At 37.1% G+C, this 25,774-nt stretch overlaps 2 protein-coding genes across 8 annotated transcripts in view; one reads left to right on the forward strand and one right to left on the reverse strand.

The window, feature by feature from the left end:
- Nucleotides 1–12,076, forward strand: part of SGCE (sarcoglycan epsilon) — a 31,552-nt gene extending 19,476 nt beyond the window's left edge. For 3 of the 6 annotated variants that reach the window (XM_087774621.1, XM_087774651.1, XM_087774644.1), the window contains 8 exons: nucleotides 236–434; nucleotides 2,112–2,274; nucleotides 5,680–5,891; nucleotides 6,651–6,677; nucleotides 7,389–7,577; nucleotides 9,139–9,182; nucleotides 10,024–10,058; nucleotides 11,762–12,076. In XM_087774621.1, coding sequence (XP_087630747.1) covers nucleotides 236–434; nucleotides 2,112–2,274; nucleotides 5,680–5,891; nucleotides 6,651–6,677; nucleotides 7,389–7,577; nucleotides 9,139–9,182; nucleotides 10,024–10,058; nucleotides 11,762–11,812 — 920 coding nt within the window. In that variant the 3' untranslated portion in view covers nucleotides 11,813–12,076. The remainder of the gene's footprint in view (nucleotides 1–235; nucleotides 435–2,111; nucleotides 2,275–5,679; nucleotides 5,892–6,650; nucleotides 6,678–7,388; nucleotides 7,578–9,138; nucleotides 9,183–10,023; nucleotides 10,059–11,761) is intronic. The other 3 variants (XM_087774638.1, XM_087774629.1, XM_087774661.1) reach the window with 3 other exon arrangements.
- A 3,304-nt stretch (nucleotides 12,077–15,380) lies between these two features.
- CASD1 (CAS1 domain sialic acid O acetyltransferase 1) overlaps nucleotides 15,381–25,774 on the reverse strand; it is a 34,738-nt gene continuing 24,344 nt past the window's right edge. For both annotated transcript variants that reach the window (XM_087774608.1, XM_087774599.1), the window contains 7 exons: nucleotides 24,679–24,835; nucleotides 23,037–23,116; nucleotides 22,080–22,181; nucleotides 20,601–20,741; nucleotides 19,979–20,056; nucleotides 18,911–19,003; nucleotides 15,381–17,776 (listed from right to left, as the gene is read on the reverse strand). In XM_087774608.1, the coding sequence (XP_087630734.1) occupies nucleotides 17,510–17,776; nucleotides 18,911–19,003; nucleotides 19,979–20,056; nucleotides 20,601–20,741; nucleotides 22,080–22,181; nucleotides 23,037–23,116; nucleotides 24,679–24,835 (918 nt within the window). In that variant the 3' untranslated portion in view covers nucleotides 15,381–17,509. The remainder of the gene's footprint in view (nucleotides 17,777–18,910; nucleotides 19,004–19,978; nucleotides 20,057–20,600; nucleotides 20,742–22,079; nucleotides 22,182–23,036; nucleotides 23,117–24,678; nucleotides 24,836–25,774) is intronic.

A 25,774-nucleotide genomic window follows, 5' to 3' on the forward strand; every position in this document is an offset into this window, starting at 1 on the left:
CTCTAGTCCACTCCATCTCTCAGTTGCTTTATAAATAGCCAATGGTATTCAGCTTAAGTAACAGTTAATAGTACTATTTAATTAAACATAATCACATTAGGTTTCAAATGAGCTAGTTCAAATACAAGATTTTTGGAAGGGTGTATCAAAGTGGTGTTATCTTAATCATTACTTCACATTCTTTGTTATGGAGCCTTTGTTTAAAGCAAAACTCTTCCTTTTTCATCACAACTAGATTTTCCTTTACCGTATCAAGCGGAGTTCTTCATAAGGAATATGAACGTAGAAGAAATGTTAGCAAGTGAAGTTCTTGGCGACTTTCTCGGAGCAGTGAAAAATGTGTGGCAGCCAGAACGCTTGAATGCTATAAACATTACTTCAGCCCTCGACAGAGGAGGGAGGGTTCCACTTCCTATTAATGACATGAAAGAGGGGTAAGCACATGTGTCAGTCTAATTTTTTTGCTTCACTCTTTTTTTTTCCTTACTGAAAAGCTTAGTACTTTTCCCGGTTTTCTAGAAACTTTGCAATTGCTGTTTTATATTTTGGAAATCCAGATTGGTATTAGATATGAACAGTTTACTGATGTTCTGAGCCCCCGTTATACTATGGGTTTATCGTGTTAGATACCATTTCAACAGGCAGCAGTTGCTATATATTGATTTTACAGTCCAAGGAATACTAATAAATTCCATTAATTATAAAACAGTTGGTAGCAAATACGCTTATTTTGTAATTCCAGTCTTACTTCCGAGCAGTCGTTTGGCATACTTTTCGAGTATTCAGTAGTTCCCAATTCACAAAACTCAAAATTTTGAAACAAGGTGTGATAGAGCATAGGTTACAAAAACACGTAGATTTCTAAGAGCAGTTAGCATGTAACAGTGTCATTTGTAGCTGTACTCTTACTTAGTGAAATTTAGTTACGTGCTTCAGGAGCACTGTGGACTTTCACCTGAAAGTGATAAGCTGAGGTATCTGGGGAATTCAGGTTACTGAGTGTAAACTGCAGGAATGCACTATTCCAGTTGTGATTCATAACCATAAATTCTGTTCTGAAACATGATACTTCAATTAAAAACTAAGAAGGATTCAGTCTTTTCAAAATATGGTTGTGGCAGTGCTTTTCCTTGGCAAAAATAAAGATGCCTAGTTATTTTTAGATGTTTTGTGTCACATAATATCTAAGAAAGGGCTGAGGGTTCAAAATCCGAGATGTATGCAGAACAGGTTGTTGTTTCAGAGCCTTTTTGTGCATCTGGAGTTTCTGAGCACATCTGAAGAAGGAAAGTGACTTCTGTACTAGCCAGAATAGCAGAACCACAAGCAGCTACATTGCAAACATTTAGTCAGGTAATGCCTTGTATACCAAACAGCAACCATGACCTAATTTACGTTTGAGGATCCATTGATACATGATTACCTGGTGCAGCAGACTGTATTTTCCAGCAGCATTCTACATACTCAAATATGGAAATTAATACTGCAGTTAGTGCAGTAGCTCTTATTTTGTGTACTGTAATGTTAAATGAAGTATTAAGTTTACATTCAGCTTTCAGTATTCTGCAAATTTTGTTGGCAGTGCATAGCTACAGTATGGAATCTTTTAGGAGAAGCTGGGGGCTTTGGCGGCTTCATATTAGTAGTAGGTTTAGAAATAACTAGTCCTCGTGAATTTTATTTGAAAATGTGGGGAGAACTTCTTTAAAAATACTATGCTAAGCAAGACTGAAGATTTCCTTAAGATAAAATTATACACTTTTAATGCAATTTTCAAAAGTAGTGCAGATTTACTTATGTGAGGAATTTACACTTGGAGCTCTGGGACGTTATGGAAATTGACAACTCTGATGGTGAGCAAACATTTACATTATGCGGCAAAACAGAATAAGTTGTAATAAGTAGCTAGAAAAATCCTTTTGATTTCAGCCTGTTATTCATATGCTTAGATAAAGTATACTATCAAGAAAAATTATAAAAAAAGTAATTTTAGTCTTTAAAGCACAGCTGAATGTTACCGTGAACAATAGTGATGTTTGGAAGAGTACGTCATTGTCCTTTGGGGATCTGTGTGAGGTGTCCTGACAGACTGTCACTCTTCCTTTCTGCAGTGTATATGTTATGGTTGGGGCAGATGTTCCATTCTCTTCCTGCTTACGAGAAGTGGAAAACCCGCAAAATCAGCTGAGATGCAGTCAAGAAATGGAGCCCGTAATAACCTGTGATAAAAAATTTCGTACTCAATTCCATATTGACTGGTGTAAAATCTCTCTGGTGAGTTATTGTATTATTGCATAAAAATGATGTTTGTAGAAGTACAATATTTTATGCCAGACATGATTTAGGTAAGAGTTTTTCCAGCCTGGCCAGACAGCTCTGCCAAATTCCGCTTTATCATGACTGATGGACAATGTTTTCCATCTAGCGGACACTCTTAAGATAGTGAAAGGATTTTGCTGTGTAGGCTGAATTCTACTAGAGTTGAGCACCAGTGAAACCACCATATTCATTTTCGGTAGTGGTGGTTTATATAAATGGCCAGAGAACTCTAGGGCTTACAGAGCTAAAAGTAATGAAAGAATTATTTAGATAGGTGTAGTTCATTAAATCAGCGTGCTAATACTGCTAGTTACACTTTCTTTCCTAAAATGTGTGTGTGTATATATACGTTTTCTCAAATATTGAGTCTACAGCACTGGCCAGTTAAATAGTGTTTCTATGCTGCTAAAAAAAAAAATCTTTCTGAAAATTGTCTGAAACATATTTCATGTTAAAAACGAAATAGACAAAAAAAAAAAGAAAACAGTGTTGACTAATGAAATCAAAATAAACGGGAACATTCTTCACAGTCGAATACAAGAAAAATGATAACTGAACACTAGTCTGTTTACCATGGAAGGAGTATAATTCCCAAAGAGGCTTTTTAAGTTTATTTTTGTTTAGTTCTGGTAAGGAAAATCAACAAATGATGCAGTATTGGAAGAGAACGTTGCAGATGAGTTTGAACAAAGACGGTGAAGGTACATACACTTAGGTGATTGTTGAGCTACTTCAGACATCACCCAAGAGGAAACCGAACAGGAGATATGAAAGGCTTTTGTACAATGTAAAAAATGTATTGAGTATGAGAAAAGGTATTCATACACAAAATCGATTAGGTAACTTCCAACCCTTTCTTTGTATACACTATAAATTAGGAAAGCTGTTAGAAAGCTGGAAAATACTTGTTTTCTAAAGAATATCCAGATTATTTACTGTTCATTGGCTTTCTGTTGAGAAATTGCAAAAGCTACATGTGTACACAGCAATACTTACCTGAAAAATAGTAGAAGGCAGTCAGTCTTCATCAAGAACAAACTATTTCAAGTCTTTGATTTCCTTCTACAAGAAAGAAGTAGAACAGAGGTGCAGCAGCAGATGTCATTCCTTTTTGGTAAGGTTTTTTGATGCTGTCTCATAAGCAAGCTCAGGAACACGGCCTAGGTGAAGCTAGGACCTAGTGGAGAGCTGGTTGGATAGCCATAATCATAGCAGAATTATTAATAATTCCTTGCCATTCTTCATTAATAAGCTGGGTGATGGATTATGCTTTTTAAATTAAATTTGCAGGCACCATGAAACTGAAAGCATCTGCAGGTGCATTGAAGGACAGGTTAGAATTCAGAAAGGTCTTGAGAAATTGGAGAAACAGCCTTGGAAAACAGGGTGAATTCCAAAAGGAGCAGCAGAGGAATAGTGCACTAATGCAAGAATAATCAACAGTGCCCATGCAGAATGAAGAGCAGCTGGTTAGGAGTATTTCTCCAGAAAAAATGTCCGGTAGCAACAGTGGCACATAAACTAATCATGAAGCAGTGTTGTCGTGCTGTTTTGAGAAAAGCAGAGATTGTGTAACAGGAACAGGCTCTCAAAGAGAAGCGTAATTTTCTACAGCAGCCTATAACCCAGCCTTCTTGAACTTGGCACTTGTTTTGGCAGTATGCCAAGATAACTGAATTTGAACAGTCTTAGGGGGGTTTACTGTTGCCAATAGCATTGCTGCTCCATGCTGTAACCTGGTGGATCAAAGGGAAAACAGAGCCAAGCTTCCCTCTCTCTAATCACAGTCTGCTTTTCACGAGGCAAGCCAAGGGGCAAGAAGTCCCTCAGCATCCATGGACGGGGACGGAGCTGAGCTCTGTTTCCCATAACCACAACAGAGACCAGTGAGTGAAAATGCAGCCATCATATCCTCTTCCTCCCACTTTTTATAAGGTGATGTTGGCGGTTAGCACCTAAATCAGAGTAGATTTAAGCTTGTGGGTCCCAAATACTGAAAAGAGGGGCAACTTAATACATGCTTCCTCTTAACACTGCTTTCTGATAGCTTTTTCTCACAGTGTGTATGGGCTTCCATCAGTCACATCAGTAGCTGCCATACATCTTTTTTGTGCCTCTGCTTAGGACTTGAGATTCAGCTGAGCAGGCAGGTAGAATTCGTAACATCAAATATACTGCAAAATTTAATGAGCGAAGAATACATAAATTAATTTTTGTCAAGCTCTCTTGCACTTAAAATGTATATATACCTGTATATGCATCTGAAGCTCAACATAACATTATTTCTAGCATTCCATTAAGACCTGTTCATCCATTGCATAAGTTTTAGTACAGCATTTTATGACTTAAAGTGTAAATTATAAAGAAATGACCATCACTTACAAGATTCCTCAGTGAACAGTCAGGAAGAAGGTCAAGCATGTAGGCAAATATAATTTATTTTCATTAATGATCTGGAGAGAGATTTAAAACCAACACAGGTAAAATTTAACAGTAATATCTAACTGAAGATAACAAGAAAATGGAGGCAGAAAATTGAAAAGTCATGGGGGAAAGGCAGTCAATTAAATGCAATAGGAAATTCAGTAGCAAAAAAAAGGTTGTGTTTCTAGGAACATTAGATAAGGACATAAAAAAATAAAGAAAAAATTACTTGTGACCAGAAACGCAGCCTTCTGGAGGTTAGTTGAATTAGGAGATAGAAAAACCTTGGAACTCTGGCTCTGATCAACTAACTGCACATCTCATGTCGGGGTGCTTCCTGCAGTGGGGGGCGGGGGGGAAGCCATAGAGCTGCGCAGTCCTCAGCGGCTCGGTTCATGCTTCTTGCTTTTTTGAGCACTGGATGCGAAGCTCAAGAAGAAGAAGGAGGAAGAAAATCCATAGGTACTCCACTCTTCGTATCTACCACCTTCATACAAGAGAGGGCAGTATTGTTATTTAGGAAGACTAGTAAGAAATGGATTAACTAATCAAAAAGAAATCAGTATCAAATAATTAGTTTGCAATAAAAATGTTTACTGAATTTTTACTCAAATAATATTTGTGTGAGGTATCCCTAAAATTAATCTGTAAAAAACATAGTATCTCTGGTAGGCACAAAATAAAGCAATAATGTGATAATATGATAAAGTAATAAAGTGATATTAAATTGATCAGAAGCTTTCAATGAAATGTAAGGTTTTATTGGTTAAAAAATAGTGATTGGATGACATTCTGTAGAATTTGTCAAATGTGTAATATGGATTCTTTTGTATGTTATGGCTGGTTAAATACTGCCTGTTTTTACACTCTGTTATTTTGTTGTTATATAATTGTCTTTTTTCTTCTTCTTCTTTTTTTTTTTTTCCTGGGTATCAGGTTGACAATACAAAACAAGTATCCACCTTTCAGGAAGTGATCCGTGGAGAGGGGATATTACCTGATGGTGGAGAATACAAGCCACCTTCTGATACACTGAAAAGCAGAGACTATTACTCGGATTTCCTAATTACACTGGCAGTGCCCTCGGCAATAGCACTGGTGCTTTTTCTAATACTTGCCTATATCATGTGCTGCCGACGGGAAGGAGTGTGAGTACTTTAACACACTAATAAGTAATTGTAGATTTTTCTAAGATTATAATGCATAGAAGACTATTTAGTAGAAGAATTCCATTCAGTTCATTAAAAAAATTTAAAACAGGCCAAAAGATATCTGCTTGAAATATTGAACTGTTTTTCATCTAAGCACATACAGTAATTTCCAAGAGAATGGATATAGGGCCTTTAATTGTTCTAGCTGAAAGGGTTAAAAATCTCAACATATGCACAAAACTCCACAAAATCTCCACGTATGCACAACTCTCCAAAATGCCCCAAACAAATAAAATACTAATAAAGGATCATTGATTCAGGAAAATATTAAGTAATTTCTAAAATGCTAACTTTTATAAAATAAATCTGATTGAGGATATGAACTGAATTTAGACATATTATAAAAGAAAAACACATAAAAGGAAAGCAGCAAGTAACGTAATTTCTGCCATTTCTTACACAAACTACAATTTCATTTTGTCACAGAATTTATTTTAGCCAGAAGCTTGTTCTTTAACTTGCATTTTCATTTCTCTGTGTGCGTGTCTGTGTGTGTGTGTCTGTCATCAGTATCACATCTCTGTATGTGCGTTCATCACGGCCTCGTCATAAACCCAGTTGCAAATGCTGCCAAGTTGCGTTTAGCAATAACCTTGTCAGCATTTCTACATCATGTACTGTTTTCATCATCAGATAGATTTAATGTTCCAACTATCAATGCTATTATTTAATTCATAAATTTTGTTTTGTTTTTAGGGAAAAGAGAAACATGCAAACACCAGAGTAAGTGTCTTCTTTCCTGTTATTTTTCTTTTACCATTTAATTTTCATTCTCAGTAGCTTGTCATGCTTCATACATGTGTGTCATAATCTTCTTTCATTCTCTCTGATCCATGGTTTAATTCATAAATGTGAAAGCTGCTTTTAAATCAGAGTCTTGGCAAGGATAGAAGACCAGAATAAAAAGGGTTTGAAATTAACAACTGTCAACTCAAAATAAAATAGTGCTGTTAGAATAAATATGTTAATATGTAATTTATACTCCTGGTTATTGGACTTCCCAGCCTGTATCTTAAAGGCAGTGGACAGGAGAACAAATATCCTGGAAGGTATCCGGTGCCTATACTATGGAGTGTTTTAAAATTAACCTATGAGTTTTTATGAATCTACCACAAGAATCAGGAGTTAACCAACACTTTTATTTTAACTGCAGCAAATAAATGGAACATTAGCAGTAAATTGCACAGTCTTGGATCCTAGGAAAAATACTTATCCAGACAGCAAGATCTAATGGAATAATTACTGCCTTAAAAATTAAATAAATCCAATATTTATTAAATTAACTATGTAAAGGTTTACTGTAATTGCTGCACTACGGAGTCTGTAGCATGCATCAAAGTCCTTGTATTTTTAAGAAAAACAATTATGAAAGTCTATCCATTTTGATGGAGCATTTAAAATATGTATTTACTGTTTTATTTCCTTCTGTCATAGCATCCAGTTGGTCCACCACAGTGCTATACAGAAATCAACCAAAGAGCTTCGTGACATGTCAAAGAATAGAGAGATAGCGTGGCCTCTTTCAACGCTTCCAGTGTTTCATCCAGTTACTGGTGAGATTGTACCGCCCCTTCACACAGACAGCTACGATAATACCAGTATGCCGCTGATGCAAACACAGCAGTAAGTAGTTAGATTTTATTTTATTTGTTAATGCTCCCTACATTGCACAATTTAACGATGGATTCCAGTGCTTGTCTTCAGAAATGTGTTTATTATGGGGGGATTGGTAATGATTCTGTAGTTGAAGATTGCTCTGATGTTTGCATTTCAAGCAGAAAGAAAGGCCTTCTGTTATAAAATTAAATGGCTGGGTTTCAGTCTGAAGACTCGGCAAGAAGCTTTGCATGGAACAGTTACATTTCTGCATATTTTGGAGAAAAACTACTTTTGACAGAGGAATCAATTAAAACTGTTCTATTTTAGACACCCTGCCTCTTAACCCATGTCTTTGGAGTTCTGATATAAAACTACCACCGGGTGGGTGGTAGTTTCATACCAGAAAATCCAGGCTTTGTAAGCAGTTAGTCATGTTCCTGTCACAAATGGTTTATGTTGGAAACGTTAACATTGAACAGAAGAGCGTATTCCATTACGCAGGTAATAACTACAGACTTGCCAATGAAACCGCTCAGAGCTCTCAGCTGTTTCCATTGTTGCCAGCCTCTCTCCAAGACAGAAACCAGAAAAATATTCATTTCTATTCCTTAAAGTTCATTTACCAGTAACTTAATGAAACTGTCGAGACAGACCCATCTAGTGGTTTGCACGTGTTCTAATTCAGACAAGTCGGCGGTGCTGTAGCAAAAAGGCATTTCTAGAAAGGCTTGGTGGAAGTGTCTGGGGTTGAGCAGATCTGAGGCAGTGGTCTCAGAAGTGGATGGCGTTGTTTTTCAGTGCCGTGTTACGACACTAGCTCCAGTTGGTAGCTCCTCAGGCCCTAATTCACACATGCTTGCCCTGACTTCCCTTCATAATGTGCTAAAAGAGTGTTTTCTTCTCCCTGTCCCAAAGCTAAATTCTCCAGAAGGTACAGCTGTATAAATCATCCCTGGTACAACTGCTGCAAGTGCTCTACCCTGTCTTTTACGGTTTCTTCCCTATTCAGAATAGCAATTTTTTATGTCCGGGGTGCGAAAGCCTGTACTAAAGGCTTTCTGAAGTTGTACATAGAGTATTTATCCACTTCACGGACATTCCAACCCCTAATTCCTTTCTGTAAAAACAACCTTAATATCTGGTAGCTGTTAAAATAAACACTTAAGCAGGACACAAAAATGTAATTTTGCCTTGATAAGTGGACTGCTCTGATGTGTAAAACTAGTTGAAATTCATTCATTCCACAGTCAATAATTAAGTAGCAAAGACTGTCATCTTTTCTCTATTCATCACTTACGGAAACCAAACTTGCGTAACAGAAACCTCTGGTGACTCTTGTTACCTCTGGCGTTTCACCGAGTCTGAGCCTTTTAACCTACTTGACAAGTAAAATAATAGGAACTACCCCTTAACACTAATTTTCTCTTTCATTGACTTGGCTAACCTTTTGACAACCGTATTTGCATCGTGAAAGCGGATTATTGCTTTGCAAGCAAAACCCCAAATTTTAAATACTGAACTTTCATGTATAACATACTTCAGAGTTTGTCTGGAAGCATTAAAGATACTCAGTTGTTTTTTGTAGGAACCTGCCACATCAGACTCGGATTCCACAGCAGCAGAGTGCAGGTCAGTACTGAGAAAAGACTGTGACTAGTAAGTGACCAGTGCGGAGGAATCAGTAGTCAAAACACATACGGTCTATGGACAGTGGGAACCATTTTCAAATACAGTAAAGTATTACAGCATTGCTATTCTAGAATTTTTTTGATACATCAGTGAAAATTTTGGGATGGAACTGATTGAACAAGTAGGAGAGATGCTACATTAGGACGCAGCATGAGACACTGGAATCTGGTACAGCTACGTTGGAAAACTTGTCATATAAATAATTTTCCATTACAACATGAAGCTACAGCCAGATTCCCAAATGCGGTTACACTCTTCAGAGTCTCTAAAACTTGATAGGAAATCAAAATTTCTAATTCCTGCCAATACTAGTTAAGCTCTGAAGAAGGAGCTTTTTATTGCCGTAACTGAACATAAAGAGTTGATATTGGGGAATCTGTGGTGAGGCAAATACCCATGCTGCTGGTTTCCTGTGTCTTCGTCATCACTTTTACATCATTTTCACAGATCCTAGACTACTGACTGAGGTCATGAATGATCCCATCGGAGTATCGACTAATGCTGATTGTTCTCCCTAGTTAGCCTGTCAGGTCTGAGAAAAAGCTACAGCCATCGCCATGTGCAAGGGGATAAGGATCATACAAGGAAAATGTAGAGGCCAAAGTATAATTTTGAATATTCAAGGAGGTATTTAGGCAGAACTCCAGGTATATATGTATTGAACATAATACGGGAACTACAGCTCCAAGAGGAGGACTTGTGTTAACTTAGGAGTTACATAAGCAACTCTTTCTTTTCATTCAAAATCCTTCTTCTTCATTACTGCTTTCGGGGATTAAAGGAGAATTTCGTATGACAACATTTCAAAGATTTGAGGCAAGTATATAATAGACGCTTCTGCCCATGTGTTTTTTTTTGTTACCTGGAAATTAAAAACACATTTATAAAAAAACCTGACTGCAGTTCTGCTAGCTTTGCTACTTGTGTGCTTTATTATACGTATATTGGAAATGGCAGATCGCCCTGGCACTGTCCGTCCAGAGCCTCCAGCACCGGTTTGAGTTGACATTTAGCATAGCTCTTAACACTCACTACTGCAGGCATTTAGAAGGCAGAATAAAAATGTCACAGTTCAACTCTTCTGTTATGACTGTTTTGTTACAACAATTCCAGTCTGTCTTGCAGTAAAAAAGACACAAAAGTCACCTGGTAGTACTGTATGTACTGTGAAGCGGTGAGAAATTTTTAAAAAGGTATGAAATATAAGCTAGCATGGGTTTGCCGCTCGCAAGTCGCAATAAAGAACTGCCATAAAAACAGATCTTAAAAATCCTCCCATGTCTGTATTTTCTGTAGTACGTTATTTTGGTAAATACACCTGTTCTTCCATATTCATCACAGACGCTGCCTGTGATAAGCTCTCAGAAATCGGGGCGGGGGGGGGAACGTATTTGGGACAGACAATGCTTCCTCCTCTTTTCTTAGTTTACAATGACACCTTCCTTCGTGGCACAGATACGCAGATGATACTGCGAGCACTTCCATGACATGATGGCATGTGCCTCTTGCAGTTTATCTTCTAAAGGATATCCATGACTCGTGTTGTCAGAAGGTTAGATTTTTAGAATGTTATGATGTAAAACAAAATTCAGGTGCTCCTAAGATTTTTAGTAGCATCAGTACAAACTTAGCAATCAATTCTATTGATCTGTTCAAGTGAGAAGTTTACAGAGCTAAAATACTTAAGGCCAAAAAAGCTATAGAATAGACATTCATTGTTTCATTTTCTTCCTTCCCTAGAGAGAACTCCCAATAATTTACTCAGGATTATTAACGTACTATCGGTCACCACCATGAATAAGAATATATTTCTATTTTAAAGCTCCAGTAGACCATGCTTAGTAATTTGAAGAGCAGGCTGTGTCTAATGACCGCTATCCCCTTCAGAACTATCCGAATCCCCAATAAGCAACAGGGTTTTTTTAACCTTATATAAAAATGCAGACTTAATAGCTGACATAATGCTCAACTATTTCACAAAGTTAAAACATAATTGGGAAAGAATTATATGAAAGATGACAACTCCCATCTAACGTTTGTATTACACTGCTGAAGATTGCTACTGGTCTCCAGTATGAAAAGGTGTGTTAAGTTTTATAATTGTCCCTCTGTCGGTTGGCAAAATTCGTAAGGACTATCCTAAGGTGCTTAGATGAAAAAGTTTATAGGATATCCCTATAATGCAAAAGACTAAATAGTGCATGTACACTCTGTACTGCATTTTTCATTCTGAGCTTCACAGTCTCCCTATGAAGTCTGTTAGATCTCCAATAGAGAGAGAAATTCCCAGTTAAACAATCTTTTCCCAGGTCTCTCCTTTCCCAGAGGTAAGCAAGCAAAGCTTTTTCACATATATGTTGTCTTTTGGTCCAGGTCGTTCTTGTGGTGTTTCTCCAATGTGGTTGTTGATAAAGGACTAAAAAAATACTATTTATGTGCTGTGCTGCCAATTGACAGTTCAATATTGTTGAAGCAGCATCTGCCACTGATGGACTGTCTAAATTCTCCTCTATTTGCAGGTAAATGGTATTCCTGAGGAACGAAAACTAACAGAAGCAATGAATTTGTAACCAGAGAAAGCAGCAAATGGTCTTATTTCCTTTTTTGTTCTGATTGATGCATGAGTTTTTCTGGTGTATATTGTGCATGCCCACAGTATTAAGATGGTTTCAGTGCCAGAGAGTACAATCACTTCCGTATAACTAACGTACTGTATCCTTTTGTACTTTGGACATTTTTGACAATTTGTAAACACTGATAACTTTTTATATTTGTTACATTCAGAAAATAATCTTTCAAATATATGTATTAATAAATATCAGACTTTATTCCGTCTTGTGATCTCTCCTGAAAGTTTTAACAGGGAAATCAAAACTTCAAAATAAGCACCAGGTTCAAAGGATTTCAGACCCTGTTCAGTGGGATGATACAACTGCCTTACATTTGCCCACGGAAAGCAGTAGTGTGTAAGCATGGGAACTTGTGCAATGTGATGAGGCTCAGAAATAGTATTCCAGATCGACGAGGCATTAATTTTTTAGAGATTATAAAAATTTAATGAGCAAAGTTATTTTTTGAAAAAAAAAAAAACAAAAAACAAAACCAAACCCCAACAAACTAAAATGATTCCTGTTGAAAATTGGATTTCTGTTCCTTTACCAGATATTTAACCTATCTGACAACTTGTATTTATTGTAAGCAATAAAACATTTAAAATCTGTCCATTCATTCATCTGGTTATGTTAGAAGAAACTTGTTACAAACTACTGGAGGCAGAAATTAATGTCTGCAAGTAAACAAGGGTAAATTTTGTTATGCAAAATTTAGTTGTTGTACACGCGCTAACTTTTAACTCTCTTAAAATATTTTCTGTGATATTCCCGATGCAGTTTATTTTTTACATCCTCCACATTCTTTGTTCTTTCTGGAGCAAAAAGATTTGTGGGAGAACTAGCTATCCAATAAACCAAGGATTATTTTTTAGCACCTTAAAAAGGAGTTGATTAAATAAATACATACTTTCCTGGAGGTGGTTATTTTGAGAGGCCTTTGTCTGTGCAGCTGGAAGCTTAATAATATGAAGGATCTGAACTGAGGTTTCCTTATTTTTTTAATAGATGGTGATAATTTATCTCCTGACACTTCTCTGCGTATTTTAAATGCTTTTTTTCTGATGCTTCTTTAATTCCTCAAATACAGCACAACACAGGATTTCAGGGTCTCCAGCTGTAACAGCTCACACCAACAGCTCTTGGGGTTTTACCTCAAAGCGTCCTACGGTTTTAAGCTGACCCTTAAAGCTTCGTCTTTTTTCTGTAATATCGTCTCTTTCAGAAGCTGTGTGTTCATCACGACGTTGCGTTGTAAGCAGAAAGCTGCGTCTGCTTTAAAATTGCTAAATGCTGGCTACGTTGCCTTAGCTGCAGTTTCTGAGGTCTCTGCGAAGAGAAACTGAATAATTTAGAAATTTAAGACTGAGGCTAAAAAGAAACCGTAAAACAAGGTTATTAGAGTTTGTAAAAAGACCTAAGTAGTCACTGGCTTTTTTTTTTTTTCTTTTTGCAGTTATGACCCTGTTCCTTCACAACGCAAAACCTTATTTTATGTTTGTTTTTAAGCAAATGATGATGTGTTTGTAGGCTTAGAGCTGAATGCAACACCTCAGCAGATAGTTAAGTCCTGAACTGCTTTTTAAACCCATTTTGTGCAACAAGTATGATAACTATTGCAGCAAAGCATACAGTCAGTGCTCAATACATCGTGCATACTGCTATATTGTCAAGCCGCAAACATCAAGAGTTTCCAAGGCTGCCTGCCCTAAATGCGAAGCACAACCGGCAGCACACCTTAACAAATACACCTAGCCCCAGGAGTAGTGCCGGTGGTTATTACACTACCAGAGGTCGCTCGGGCTACAGTCAGAAGTTGAAAAACTAAAAGTCAGATTCTGAAACAGTTGGAATAGCGAGCCATTCCTACTCACTGTCAAAGTGGCATGCGTCACGGCCACCTACCTCACCCAGGAGGTACCAGGGCAGAGATTTCATCAGTCAGCCTCCTGAGAGACCCCTCCTTTTTTTCCAGCAGCTTGGATCATTATCGCTGAAAAGTAAATTAGAAAACTGCACATGGAGATTTATAGTAAATTAAAAATTTACATCTTTCATCCAAGCTGTGAAAAATTTGAGTACAGTCGGCGTTTGGTTTCTATTGGTTTCTACTACTGTTTTCAAAAGTATGAGCTGTCAGTGCTTTCAAACAGAAATGAATGGAATGGATTTTAAATATTGATTTTTAATGCAACATTAAGACTAAACTTTGTAAATAGTATTGGGTTTGGATCATAACAATTTCTGATAACTTGAGGATGACGTGACAATCAATTAACTACCAGTTGAGCTGCTCCTGTCTTATTTGTATTAGCATGTAACAGTGCCACTGTATTTAAGGAAATTTCTTAAACTGTTACGCACATGCATAAAGAATCAGTTTGTACCCGTGGGCGCCCCACCTATTCCGGAAAGAATCTAATGATGTAGGTGACTTGGGTATTTTACGATTGAAAGCTTCATTTATTTGAGGTAAGTTTAATAACAAATTATTTATTTTTACTTACTAAAACAACTACTACGGAAGCATAGATTTATAAAGCTGGCTGAAGACACTTAATGGCTAAAGAACTGGTAGGAGGTAAAGGTGCTGATCATTAAAACGGTGAATTCACAGCCTCTTTTAATGATGTACAATGACAGTATGAACTGATATTGTATTGATTGACAGTTGCAACCAAATTAAATAGAAAGCACTACAGGTGTCTTTGTAAATATATGAAATGGGAAATCTAATAAATAAATAGGAAAACATTAAGTAGTGCTGTTGTTGCCTGGTTATTTTACGTAATGATGCCTGAACAGCTTTTTGTTACAGTTGTTAACGTTACGGACAGTGATACTGGACGGTAAGTGTCGAAGAATTGAAGTGGAGCTGATTGTGCAGGGTTTCTGTTTAACTGGGGGAGACGCCTAAATAGGTGGTGGAACTGGAAAGGATGGAGAGTATTTGCACCAGTTAGTTGAGGTGCCCACGTTCGACATTATCTCCCCAGTTACACGATAGGAACTACCACTCTGAATCCTTTGCTTAAGGAGCCCCTTCTTCTATTTACTGTGGGACTTAAGCCGCTAAATTGAAAGCTAAATTCCTTAATCCAAACAAATCTTAAGGGTGGGTTTCTTGAAGAAAAGCCAAGTCAGCTCCTCTGCTTTCATGCAGAGCTCCGCCGCAGCGTTTCTAGCTCGTAACCCCGGGGGGAAACGTGTTCGACGCCTCCGCCGTGGCGTCCCGCTGAAGGCCCCCGAGCTCCAGGGGCAGTCTCGGCTGCTGGAGCTGCAATTCCATCCGTCCTGGGACAGTGCGATTTACTGCAGAACGATCTTGCCTCCTGTGTTGCATCTGAAATAACTTGTGATACAAGTGAATGTCTGCCCTGCATTTGAAGTAACAGTATCCAGAATATCACTTTGGAGAAACTGAAACACTAATCTGTAACTTAAGGTAGGCAGAACAGGGAACCGTAGCCCAGCTAGAGTCAAGCAGTAAAAAGTTTTTACTTAATTGATGCTGCTCCCATTACAAAAATAAGCATCCACAGCACATTTATTTAATGTTTAAATTACTTCATATTTTTACATAACCTGAAAAGAAAATATATTTATCCCACATACAGTAATAGTAAACAAGTGCATTATTTCAAACATGAAAAATAAATCTTTTAACCAAGTCTGTACAACAGATAAATAAAATTGTATCTACAATACTTAAGTTGTGAAGAACAAAACAAAGATTATCCCTCAAACTCACAGCTCCCCATTGTTCCTAATACTGGCATAGCTGAAGGTTACGCGTCTTCTCCCCCACTGCAGTGTTCACCTATACCCTTTCTTTCAGCCCTTCAATGTCCTGATCCAGGAGGTTAACTTTCCAAACACTGGAAGTAATGCAGACAAAGAACAAAAAGCTGACTATCTTTCCAATAGCTTCAAAATTAGGTGACAGACTTAATAAAACTGCTGAATCTGGGGGAAGCGAGTGATTTATTTTTTCTTTTTTGTGGTGAATGACTGGTCATTCTTTAAAAGAAACTGTTCTCCACCGAAAAAAAAAAAAAATTAAGCCATTCTTTTCACAAATTTTTTTTGCACTCATTGGTGGCTGCAAGATTGAATTCCATTTTTTAACTGGGATAAGATCAAAACCAGGTACATGATAGTACATATGGTACAAATTAGGATTCATATTGTTTATAATCATATGTAATTGCACATATGCTTGGAAAACAATATTGTGCTCGTGCTTTTGACTGCTAACAAATAATCAGTAAAAGAATAAAATGAAAAAGCAACTAGAGGTCAAACTATCACCCGAACCAAAACCACAAACAGCAAAGAAATGACCAAAACTTCACCGAATAAGTGGAACAGAAATGACAGCTTGTCACTGCCACACTGAAGGGCTATTTCTTTCAATTTTACTTTTTATGCTAAAGGAAGGCGTTAATAAGAAAGATGGGCACTGCTAAAAAAGATGGGAAAAAAAGGTTCCTCTAAGCAGCTCCCATCGCCTTTCATTTGTAATTCTGAGACTCAACCATCTGCACCCAACAAGATGAGCACTCAATCCCTCCTCCTCACGATACCAACAGATTGACTTGCACCCTCGGCGTGCATCCTTTTAAATGAAAATATTATTACAGGATAGAATATGGCACCAGTTCCCTACTGAGACCTAGTTCAAGGTCACCTACAAACTCAAGAGAGAGGTTCGAAGATCACCGTTCCCCTGTTCTCCCACCTCCTTAAGGTCTGATGGAGCGGCTAGGATGGGACTGCATCTGACTGGAAAATGCTGGAGGTCCTCCAAAAATTCTCCATCTTGAATTGAGTCTCTGAAAATTATTCATCTGTTCGTTCACCGGGATTGTACAGAGAACTGCACATAGTTAAATGAATTAGTGGAAAATTTATGAAAAAGCATTTTAGGGGGGAAAAATAATCAAATTGTCTTTATAAAAATATTTCACCTCAGAATTCACCATATTTGCCAAAAACATCTTAAATTTCTAAAAAAAAACCAACCCTGTAAAATATTATGTAAACTTGTATATAGTCTTAATTTACTGAATTGGCGATGACTTTTTATTTCCACGTATAAAGGGTTTCATAAAACATATACTATCTTCACCCAAAATACTCATTTCTAAACAAAAAAGTACCAGTTTGTTCAGAAAAATGCCCTGGTTTACCAGTAACTTCATGTTTCACATCAGCTAAAGGTGACCATTAACGAAGGATCCCAAGTTCGCTCTTTTTTGTTCCTTGATGTGAATGATTACAGCACGTGTTATGTATAGGCGGTACTTTAGTAATATCCACTCTTCATTCGGCTGACCCAAGGCAAAGTTAATGCCGTGATATGCACATGATGTTGCTAAACCATTTAACTTCACTTCTTCATGTCACGTTTAAACAGATATGTAAACAGGAACATATATCCAGTAGAAAAGACTCATTTTCACATGCAATTCTGTACAGTGCATTCTTGTTTCTCAGATTATTTGAGAAGGCTATTTCCACACAAAATATGTACATTCGCACTATATACATTTTCCACACACTTAATTTAAATGTCTTCTTACACCTCCAGTTGAGAATATTTATTCAGGCAGACACAAAGTAAACCTGAAGAAAGTTTCTAAGAATCTTTTCAAGTTAATGCCTTGACTGATCTTGCATTGCTGAGAAGAGGAGCAGTCCAGAAAAAAATCCAGCTATGCACAGCAATCTTTTCAGCAGAGTTGAGTTATCTTTAGGAACCACAATCTGTGCTAGATCATTAGTGATCTGAGAAATTTCATGTGCCACACACACAAATATAAAAGTGCTGACAAGAACATTAAACATCGGATATCCAGGAATGAGCACCAAGATCCCCTTTGTGTCTGCTGCCAGCCAAATATGGTATTGGCAAATGAAAAGCTAAAAGAAAAAAAGAGTGTGTTTAATAATCCTTATACATAAATATTTTTACTTATATAAAAACACGTAATTATTACTATTGCATCAACTGACACGCTGTACTTCTGCTTAATTCAGGCATTTGTGATTAAATAACATACTTTGAGAAGCTGTTCTCCACATGTCTATGCTGTAAGACAGAACCATCGTCTGTTACAATACACAGTAAAATGGGTTTGCTTAGCCCTTAACCACATACGGCATAGGGGAGCATCATTTACATTATGTCAGAACAGATGAGGAACATGCCTCCGCTCACTTACCGTATCTCTGGTGAGGGACTGAACTTTAAGGGGCTGCTCAACTCCAAGGACCTTTGCATTCAAATTTGCAAAACTGCAGGCAAAATGCCTGCAAAATAAAAGATGGTGCTTTAACTGCTGATGACTGCAAAGGTCCCTGGAGTTGAGCAGCCCCTTAAAGTTCACCAGGAATCTGAAGGGTGAAAATGTGATCCTTTAAAAAAAATTCAAAATCATGTACTACGTATACGTTGTATCACAATGAGTTTCTCCTGTAAGTTCCTTTCCCTTTTTAAAATGTATTTTAGTAATACAATAAAATTAAACATTTAATATTACTAAACAGCAAATAAAATGGAAAGCAAGATAATTCCTACTGTTTCAAAATATACACTCAATGGAACAAGGTAACATTTGCACTAAGAAGGGTTTTGGTTGTAAAGTTACATTTGTTTATTACTGCAGGAAAGCTTTCTAGGGCAAACCCATTTATAAGTGTACTTATACCAGTCAGTATAATTCACGCTGACTCTTCAGCTGGCTTAAATTTTTACCTTCCAACTGCATACACACCACAGCTTACTCCAGCATTAAATCCCCACTCTCACAACCCTAAACTCCCCCCCTGAAAACAGCATAAGAAATAAGTTTACTACTGTGAGACTGCTACTTCAGCTATGATTTTTAAGTGTAGATGGAAGCTACAATGCTAAAAGAGGTCAAAACCAACAACATGGTATTAAATAAGCCAATAAATGTTTTCACTATTTATGTGTTATACTACAATTTAGATAATAAAAACACCTTACATTTCTAAGTTTCAATTCACTGCACTTCCGATCATTCTACTTACCTCTAGAGAAATTTTACCAAACCAGGCAAAGAATGAGCTATACACAGATCGGACATATCCAGGAATGTTCCTGATGAGGACGAAAGCTAAAATCTTTTTTTAAAAAAAAGTAAAAAAAAAAGTGACTGTGAATGACAAGCAGATTACACACACACACACACAAAAGGTTTATTCATTTTCACTGTCTAAACTGAAGTGCATCATGCATTAAATTCTCTTTAAAATCTAATAAATATATAAACCAAACAAAAAATCCATGCAGTTTATACTTAACAAAGTAGGTCTCAAAATTGCAAATCTCCTACACATTCTTATAGCATAGCAAGTCACATCTACATCTTCAGTAGAATCATGGCCTTGATGTTAATAGATATTACTATACACTTACTAGGCACGGTCACAGAACATGTTTTACCATGCCAGGCTAAAATGAAGGTGGCCACAGATCTCAGTTAACCCTCAGTTTTTAAAGAGAGGTTGTCAAGATGGACAAAGTAATATTAAAAAAATTAAGTCACACATGCTGCCCCACAACAGTGCAGGACAAACAATCAAAAAAAAGGAAAGGGAGGGAACATAATCAGACAGCTGGGGTATAGCGGGGCAGGGGACACAGTAAGAGGAAAAATCTAAATTTAAGAAACCCACATGCTTGCCCCTGTGGCCCCCCTCTTCTCTGCCTAAAGGTGACTACAGGGTCCCATAGGTTGCTTCCTACCCTAATACCTCCCAAACACTCACGCTTCCCTGCAACTTTCTTCTTTTCCACTGCTGTGCAATTAGCCAAAAATTGGGTTTGGAGTGAAACAGTGCACATGAAACCTACACTAAGGACCCCAAGGTTAATCTAAAGCATAATCACAGTATGCGATTTCAGTGCTTAAAGGCAATGAAAAACAGCAAGCAATGTAGTTAAACCCTTTGTCACTTTGAGACATGAGAATGAAGCTCAATATCTGACATTCCATGCTACAGCAAAAATATATTTAAAAACAATTTTTAAAAAAGTCCAAACGAGAACAGACTAGATGCTATCACTGTAAGGAAAAGGATGGTAATTACTTTTACCTGCACCACAGAAACAGAAGGATGTAGTTCATTGCACTCTGTCTTGTTTTTACAGCTACTAGCCCAAATAGAGTAGGTCTAAAAGATAAAAGAATCAGTCTGTGTAGCAATTATATATAACATTTAAAAATGAAACAAGAGGTAAGCTATTTTGAAGTGCTTCAGCAGTAGCTGGTGCACTAAGATGCAGGACAGTAACAGAAAAAACTACATTGTACTTAGTTTTGTGTTTCCCTCAAATTCTTCTTTGCAACTGATGAATACCATACTTATTCATACCCTAAGATACAGCCATACTGTTGACAATTTTTCCATTAGAAATAAACAAGCAATCAAGAGCGGAGATAAGAGCTGCGTTATCTACCATATTATATCTATGATCCAATTTTCTTGTAACCTTTGCAATGAACTGAAAGAGTAATGATGTTTTCATCTACAGTCGACTGCAAGGAAAAATATTTTAGTGAGTAGACAGGTAGGGCTGTGCACAAAAACACAGCTGAAGTATCTCCAGATCAAGATTTGATTTTTTAAATCAATGTATTTTCTAAACAAGAGCTTCGGAAAATTTATTCTCTAGAGATTTACAAACCTGATTATACTAGTTATACTAGGTACGTACCAAAAAGGATACAATTGAAATAAATAATAAAACATTTGAAACTCTGTTGGAGAAAAGAGGATCCCCCTTTCCTTCTGATATCATCTGACGTTTCTGCAATGCCAGATAAATAAAGGCAAAGAGCATCCCATGAAAAACCACCTGTAAAAGACAAGCAGAATGCAATGACTATTTCATGGCTTTTACAAGTACTTCAGGTACAAACCCTTAACAGAAACGCTACAAGATAAATTGTTTGTAATACCAAAGCTTAGGTGTCAAAAGGTCCTTTTCCAGATTTACTGAAGCAAACAAACATAGGCTTTCTACTCTATGTTGTCATAAGCTGCATTTTTAACTCAAGTCAAAAACTACAAATAAAGTACTCTTACTAATGCTTCACAGAGCATTAAAGACATGACAATGAAATTTCAAGAAGCTTTCAAGTACCTACTATCCCCTCCGCAATCTATGCCAGCACTGAAAAGGGCTTTCTCTTGGGAAAAACCATGAGTCTCTGGCCTTCTTCCAAGCTAGCAGGTGAAAACATTCAAGAAGCACTACAAGTGCTTCCCTCTCTCACAGACACAATTCTTCAACAGAGTGTTTTAATCTTATGCCAAGTTCTCATTAGCTAGCAACACGATGCTGTTTCAGGCCCATGTGGTGCTTGTCTTCTGTATTTATTTTGGGACTTCGTCTTTAGCGGCATCACAGAATACACACTGTTCACAAGCAACAAAGCTCCAAGCCTGCAACGTCGCAACGCAGTGCGCACTGCTGACGGGAGCAGCCCAGGACGTGGCAGCTGTGTGCTCTGCAAATTTCAGTTACAGAAGACTGCCAGAGGGAGAGGCATGCAAGTGATCCCGTTAAGGATAAGGTTAGCAGATAAATGCTCCCATCTTAGAAACTCCACTTACCTTACCAAGAAGGCAAAAAAAAAAAAAGACCAGTGTCTCCCTGTTCTATGCCCCCACATTGTAGGGTCAGTAACTGGAAAGAAAGCACTTTGCCACTGGAAAACCATTTAAAAATACGTGCAAGAGTAGTCTGGTTTGGGCATCAAGACCTTGATTTTAGAAGTGTTTTAAAGGTTACCTTAAAAGAAATATATCCTTAATTGATACAGCTTTCAAAAAATATTATTAAGAAAGCCACCACAATAATTTGCCTTGTACTTCAATAGCCTGAAGTGCTACAGGAGTTAAATTTTTGCAGTAAAATTTCTGAGAAAAGACAAATCCGGGTCACTTTATGACTTCATTTTTTAAAAGCAAACTAAGCAGGATCCAGCAGCAAATCAATCAACATCCATCTTTTGAGCAAGGCTTTGACAGACATTTGCAGAAGTAAGGTGGATGCAGCTTAGTCTTCTATTAAACAATCCACTAGGACAAACTCCTGTTTTCTCTGGAGGAAAGGAAAACAACTCCCCCTCCCCCCAGATTAAAAAATGCACTTAAAAGACCAGTATAAATGTATGCAAATGTTACGTACATAGCGATCCAGCTTCCACCTGAACCACCATTCATAGACATTCCCATTCAGTTCAAAACACTTGGACAGTGGCCAAAAAGAAAATATCTTCTCAAATGCACCCTGTAAAAAATAAACATGGCAAAAACATTAACACTGATGTCAACCATGTTTATTAAATTTAAACCAATATGCTGTCTTTTAATATCATTACATCCCTATTTCACTAGCTACATGGCATTAACAAAATAACAGGCTTCCTTGGAAGGCACTCCCCGCTACAGAAGAAAAAAATACAACAAAAATACTTCTTCAGATGAGAGAGGGTTTCAGTTTTGCTTCCCATATAGGTATTGGCATGCCCTCCATTTTGTACTGCAGGCTTAAACAGGGAGATCCACTCATGTGTTGGGATAACAAATGCATACTCTACAGAAGACTACAGTTCAACAGGCTTAAAAGCAAGAGATTAAAAGCACACAACCCCCCCTGTAAAATCCTCCCTGACAAACTCTGCCCTTATTTCTGTCAGCTTTACTTACTGCATGCAGTAAGGCACTCTGGTTTAGCATGAGAACCAGTCTTTGATAAGGTATCAAAGCCAACACTAGGTCTCTAAGAGACACAGATCTTCATATCACTATACCACCATATGTATCACCATATGCTAGCAAAACCCAGTAACTTTAAGCACATCAGAAAAACCCCACCCCAAAACCAAAGCAGAGACCTTTGTATTTATTCCATTTGTAGTAGTATACTAAAAACATGTCAAGCGTTACAAACAAATCAGTAAGATACAGAATTGTGTTTTTTCCAGCAATTATGCCAATTCAAATATGAAAAGAAAGGTTCCATTTTTTTTCTTCTGTAATTATGATACAGAAGCAACTACACAAGTTATGAGCACATTAAAAAGTAGAGAAAGGTAATATACTTTTAGGTTGTTAAGGATAAAAATAGTCAAAACTTACAAACCTGAGAATATGACAGAAAATATATACATGTCAGTAAGCAAATCAGTTTCAGCAGTAAACCAAAGTGCCATAAGCAGTTCCCTGAGGAAGAAATAAATTAATCAGTACACAGTCATCAATTTTTCAATAGCAAACCCCAGGACACATTAAATAATAATTGCCAGTTGTTTAGTGTGGCTATGCTTAGTAATAGACAAATTTCATAAACAAATTTTAAAATATTACCAGCCATATTTTATCACTATCTACCTTTACATATTAAGTTTTACTTCAAGCAATAAAAATAAACATTCACAGCAATTAACAACCTAGTAAGCCTAAATTAAGCCTCATGTCTAAAACAGGGACAACACACATACAGGAAGAAGAGAATTCAGGTGTTCAAACAGCAATACTATTTTAAAGCCTCTGCTTTCCCAAACATTCTGCACAGGCAGTCCTTATTCCAGGTGAATGTAAATAAATAAATAAAACAAAATGCCCAACAGCTTTTGTCATGTGAAATAAGTAGAGCATATATTATTAAACTTTGAGGTACCAGTTGTACTCCAAAGCTCAACTGCAGGTCATTAAGGACAAGTATCTTGTTAAGACAAGCCTGAGAAACTGCTCCTCAAAGCTGTCGACTGGTACTACGCTCTATCCAAGCCTCAACATCGCAACAGAGATTATCTCCCTCTCTCGCCATATAAATTGGCTGCTGTAAACAGGGACATAAACAAGTGAGAGTTGTCATTGAAAAATTTTCTAGTTTCACAGTACACTATTGCTCTAAAGTACATAATCATCATTTCTCTGTATCTGGAACAGAAGTGCCTTTGTATTAAAAAAAAAAAAAAATAATATTGGAGCTATTTACCTTCAAGATACCTTGTAAAACTACTCTCCAATTATATTTTTGCAGCATCTATTCCTAGCATGCATTTGGTATATTTCATTGTCATATCTGCAGACTATAAAATTTGGATATTACTCCATCAATAGGGAAGGAGGATCACAGACTTAAGGTTTTGGTTCTAATTTAGGTTAATTAAATAATAAGCATTTACCACATGATGACAGCTCTTCAATGAACTGCAACGCGTAAACTGGGGTTTCACTTCAATTTTTATTTAAAATATCCATATCACAAGACATAGTTCTGATAGTTTGCTTAATCTAAGATATTAACATAACAAACCCCACGTTCTTATTTGGCAGGATATGGAAGAATTAGTGCTGAAAATGGATGAGACACGTTGGCAATGCAGAATGGGAAAGTCTAAACACTCACTGTTCATGTTGTGCCTGTTAGTACACGACAGCAACAATCTCAGCTAGCACAGACAGCATAACCTATATTTTTAGTTTGCATTCAGTAATATTACAACTCTTGATAAAACACATTTCTGATGGTCAAAACCTATCAAAAAGTATTCTAATATGACGGCCACCAGAGAGAGACTTTAGTTACCAGCTGTTACGTTTTTCAACTGACATATAATTAATCTATGACAAATCATATTTCTGTGAATAGCTGTTTAACATATTTTGACTATGTTAAAAAGAGACCGAAATGTACTAACAATGCTGTTTTCTGTATGGTTATCATTTGTAGTAACACGCAATGTTTTACAGCAGAAGAAAAAAAAAAAAAATCTTACCATTTGCTTTCTTCTGGACTATCTGAGGCCATATAGCTAAGGTAGCATAAATGATCATAAACCAGACAGTAACTAATGGCACAAAGTAGTAGAACTGGTAAGGTCGGTCCATCACTATGCACAGTACCACAACCAAGAAATTGAGACGAAATAACACCTGGAAGGAGTCAGAGGAAAGAAGACAGAGGATATATAAACTGAGAGGCAAAGCTAAGAGAGGTGGGGGACATGTTTCTTTAGCACTATATGAAAATATCTACGTATTTTACATCTTACATGCTGATGATATTTTAGTTGAAACACGGGTAAGTATCTCAGGGAACATCAATAATGCAATATAAGACTGCAGGCTGATTTTGGGTAGGGAGAGCAATGAAAACAGGGTAAAATAGAACTGACTCCAGGCTGGGGACTGAGTATTCCAGTTGCTGGATGCTCTTAATGCCTCTCTGCTTTCACTCCCATAGCACCTGGGCTGGCTCAGTTAAAGCAAGGGTAATGTCATTACCACTACCGCAGTTATGCAGCAGCCATACCGTTCGTAAGCACGAGGACCTGAGGTACATGACAATGTAACATTTAACAGCAGTTGAAGATCTATTCTTATTTTTCAAACTGCTACAGCACACACTGCAAAACCTGGGAGGGAAACCACAAAAATAGGTATGTTCTCCAGTACTGTCACAGAGCGAAAATCATTTTCTTTGTTAATAAACGTAGGCTCCAGTACACTGTCTTTGGAAAAGAAAACAACCCATAATCAATATAGCTGACTAGAAAGTATTTGTTTTCTCGCTATTTTGCACTTTGATCTGAAAACTCAAACCCATAACTGAAAAGGCTTTTGGACCAAGAAAAACAGCAGTTTTTAAATGAAAAAAAAAAACAAAAAACAACCAAAACCAAACCAACAAAAAAAAACAAACCAAAAAACCCCCAACCCTGCATATTTGTTTTTCAGACGAAGCAGATACATCTGATATGTTCGTGAAATTTTCTTCTGTTTCTAAAGAAAAACAGTAAAGGGGCGTGGTATTTCCAACCATATTCTATTTATCAAATGGTTAAACATTGTTACACAGAACTAACTGTCCCA

Source organism: Nipponia nippon, unplaced genomic scaffold (genome assembly GCF_047370975.1).
Source record: "Nipponia nippon isolate SJK-2023a ecotype South Korea unplaced genomic scaffold, ASM4737097v1 scaffold_1, whole genome shotgun sequence".
In the NCBI taxonomy this organism is placed as follows: domain Eukaryota; kingdom Metazoa; phylum Chordata; class Aves; order Pelecaniformes; family Threskiornithidae; genus Nipponia; species Nipponia nippon.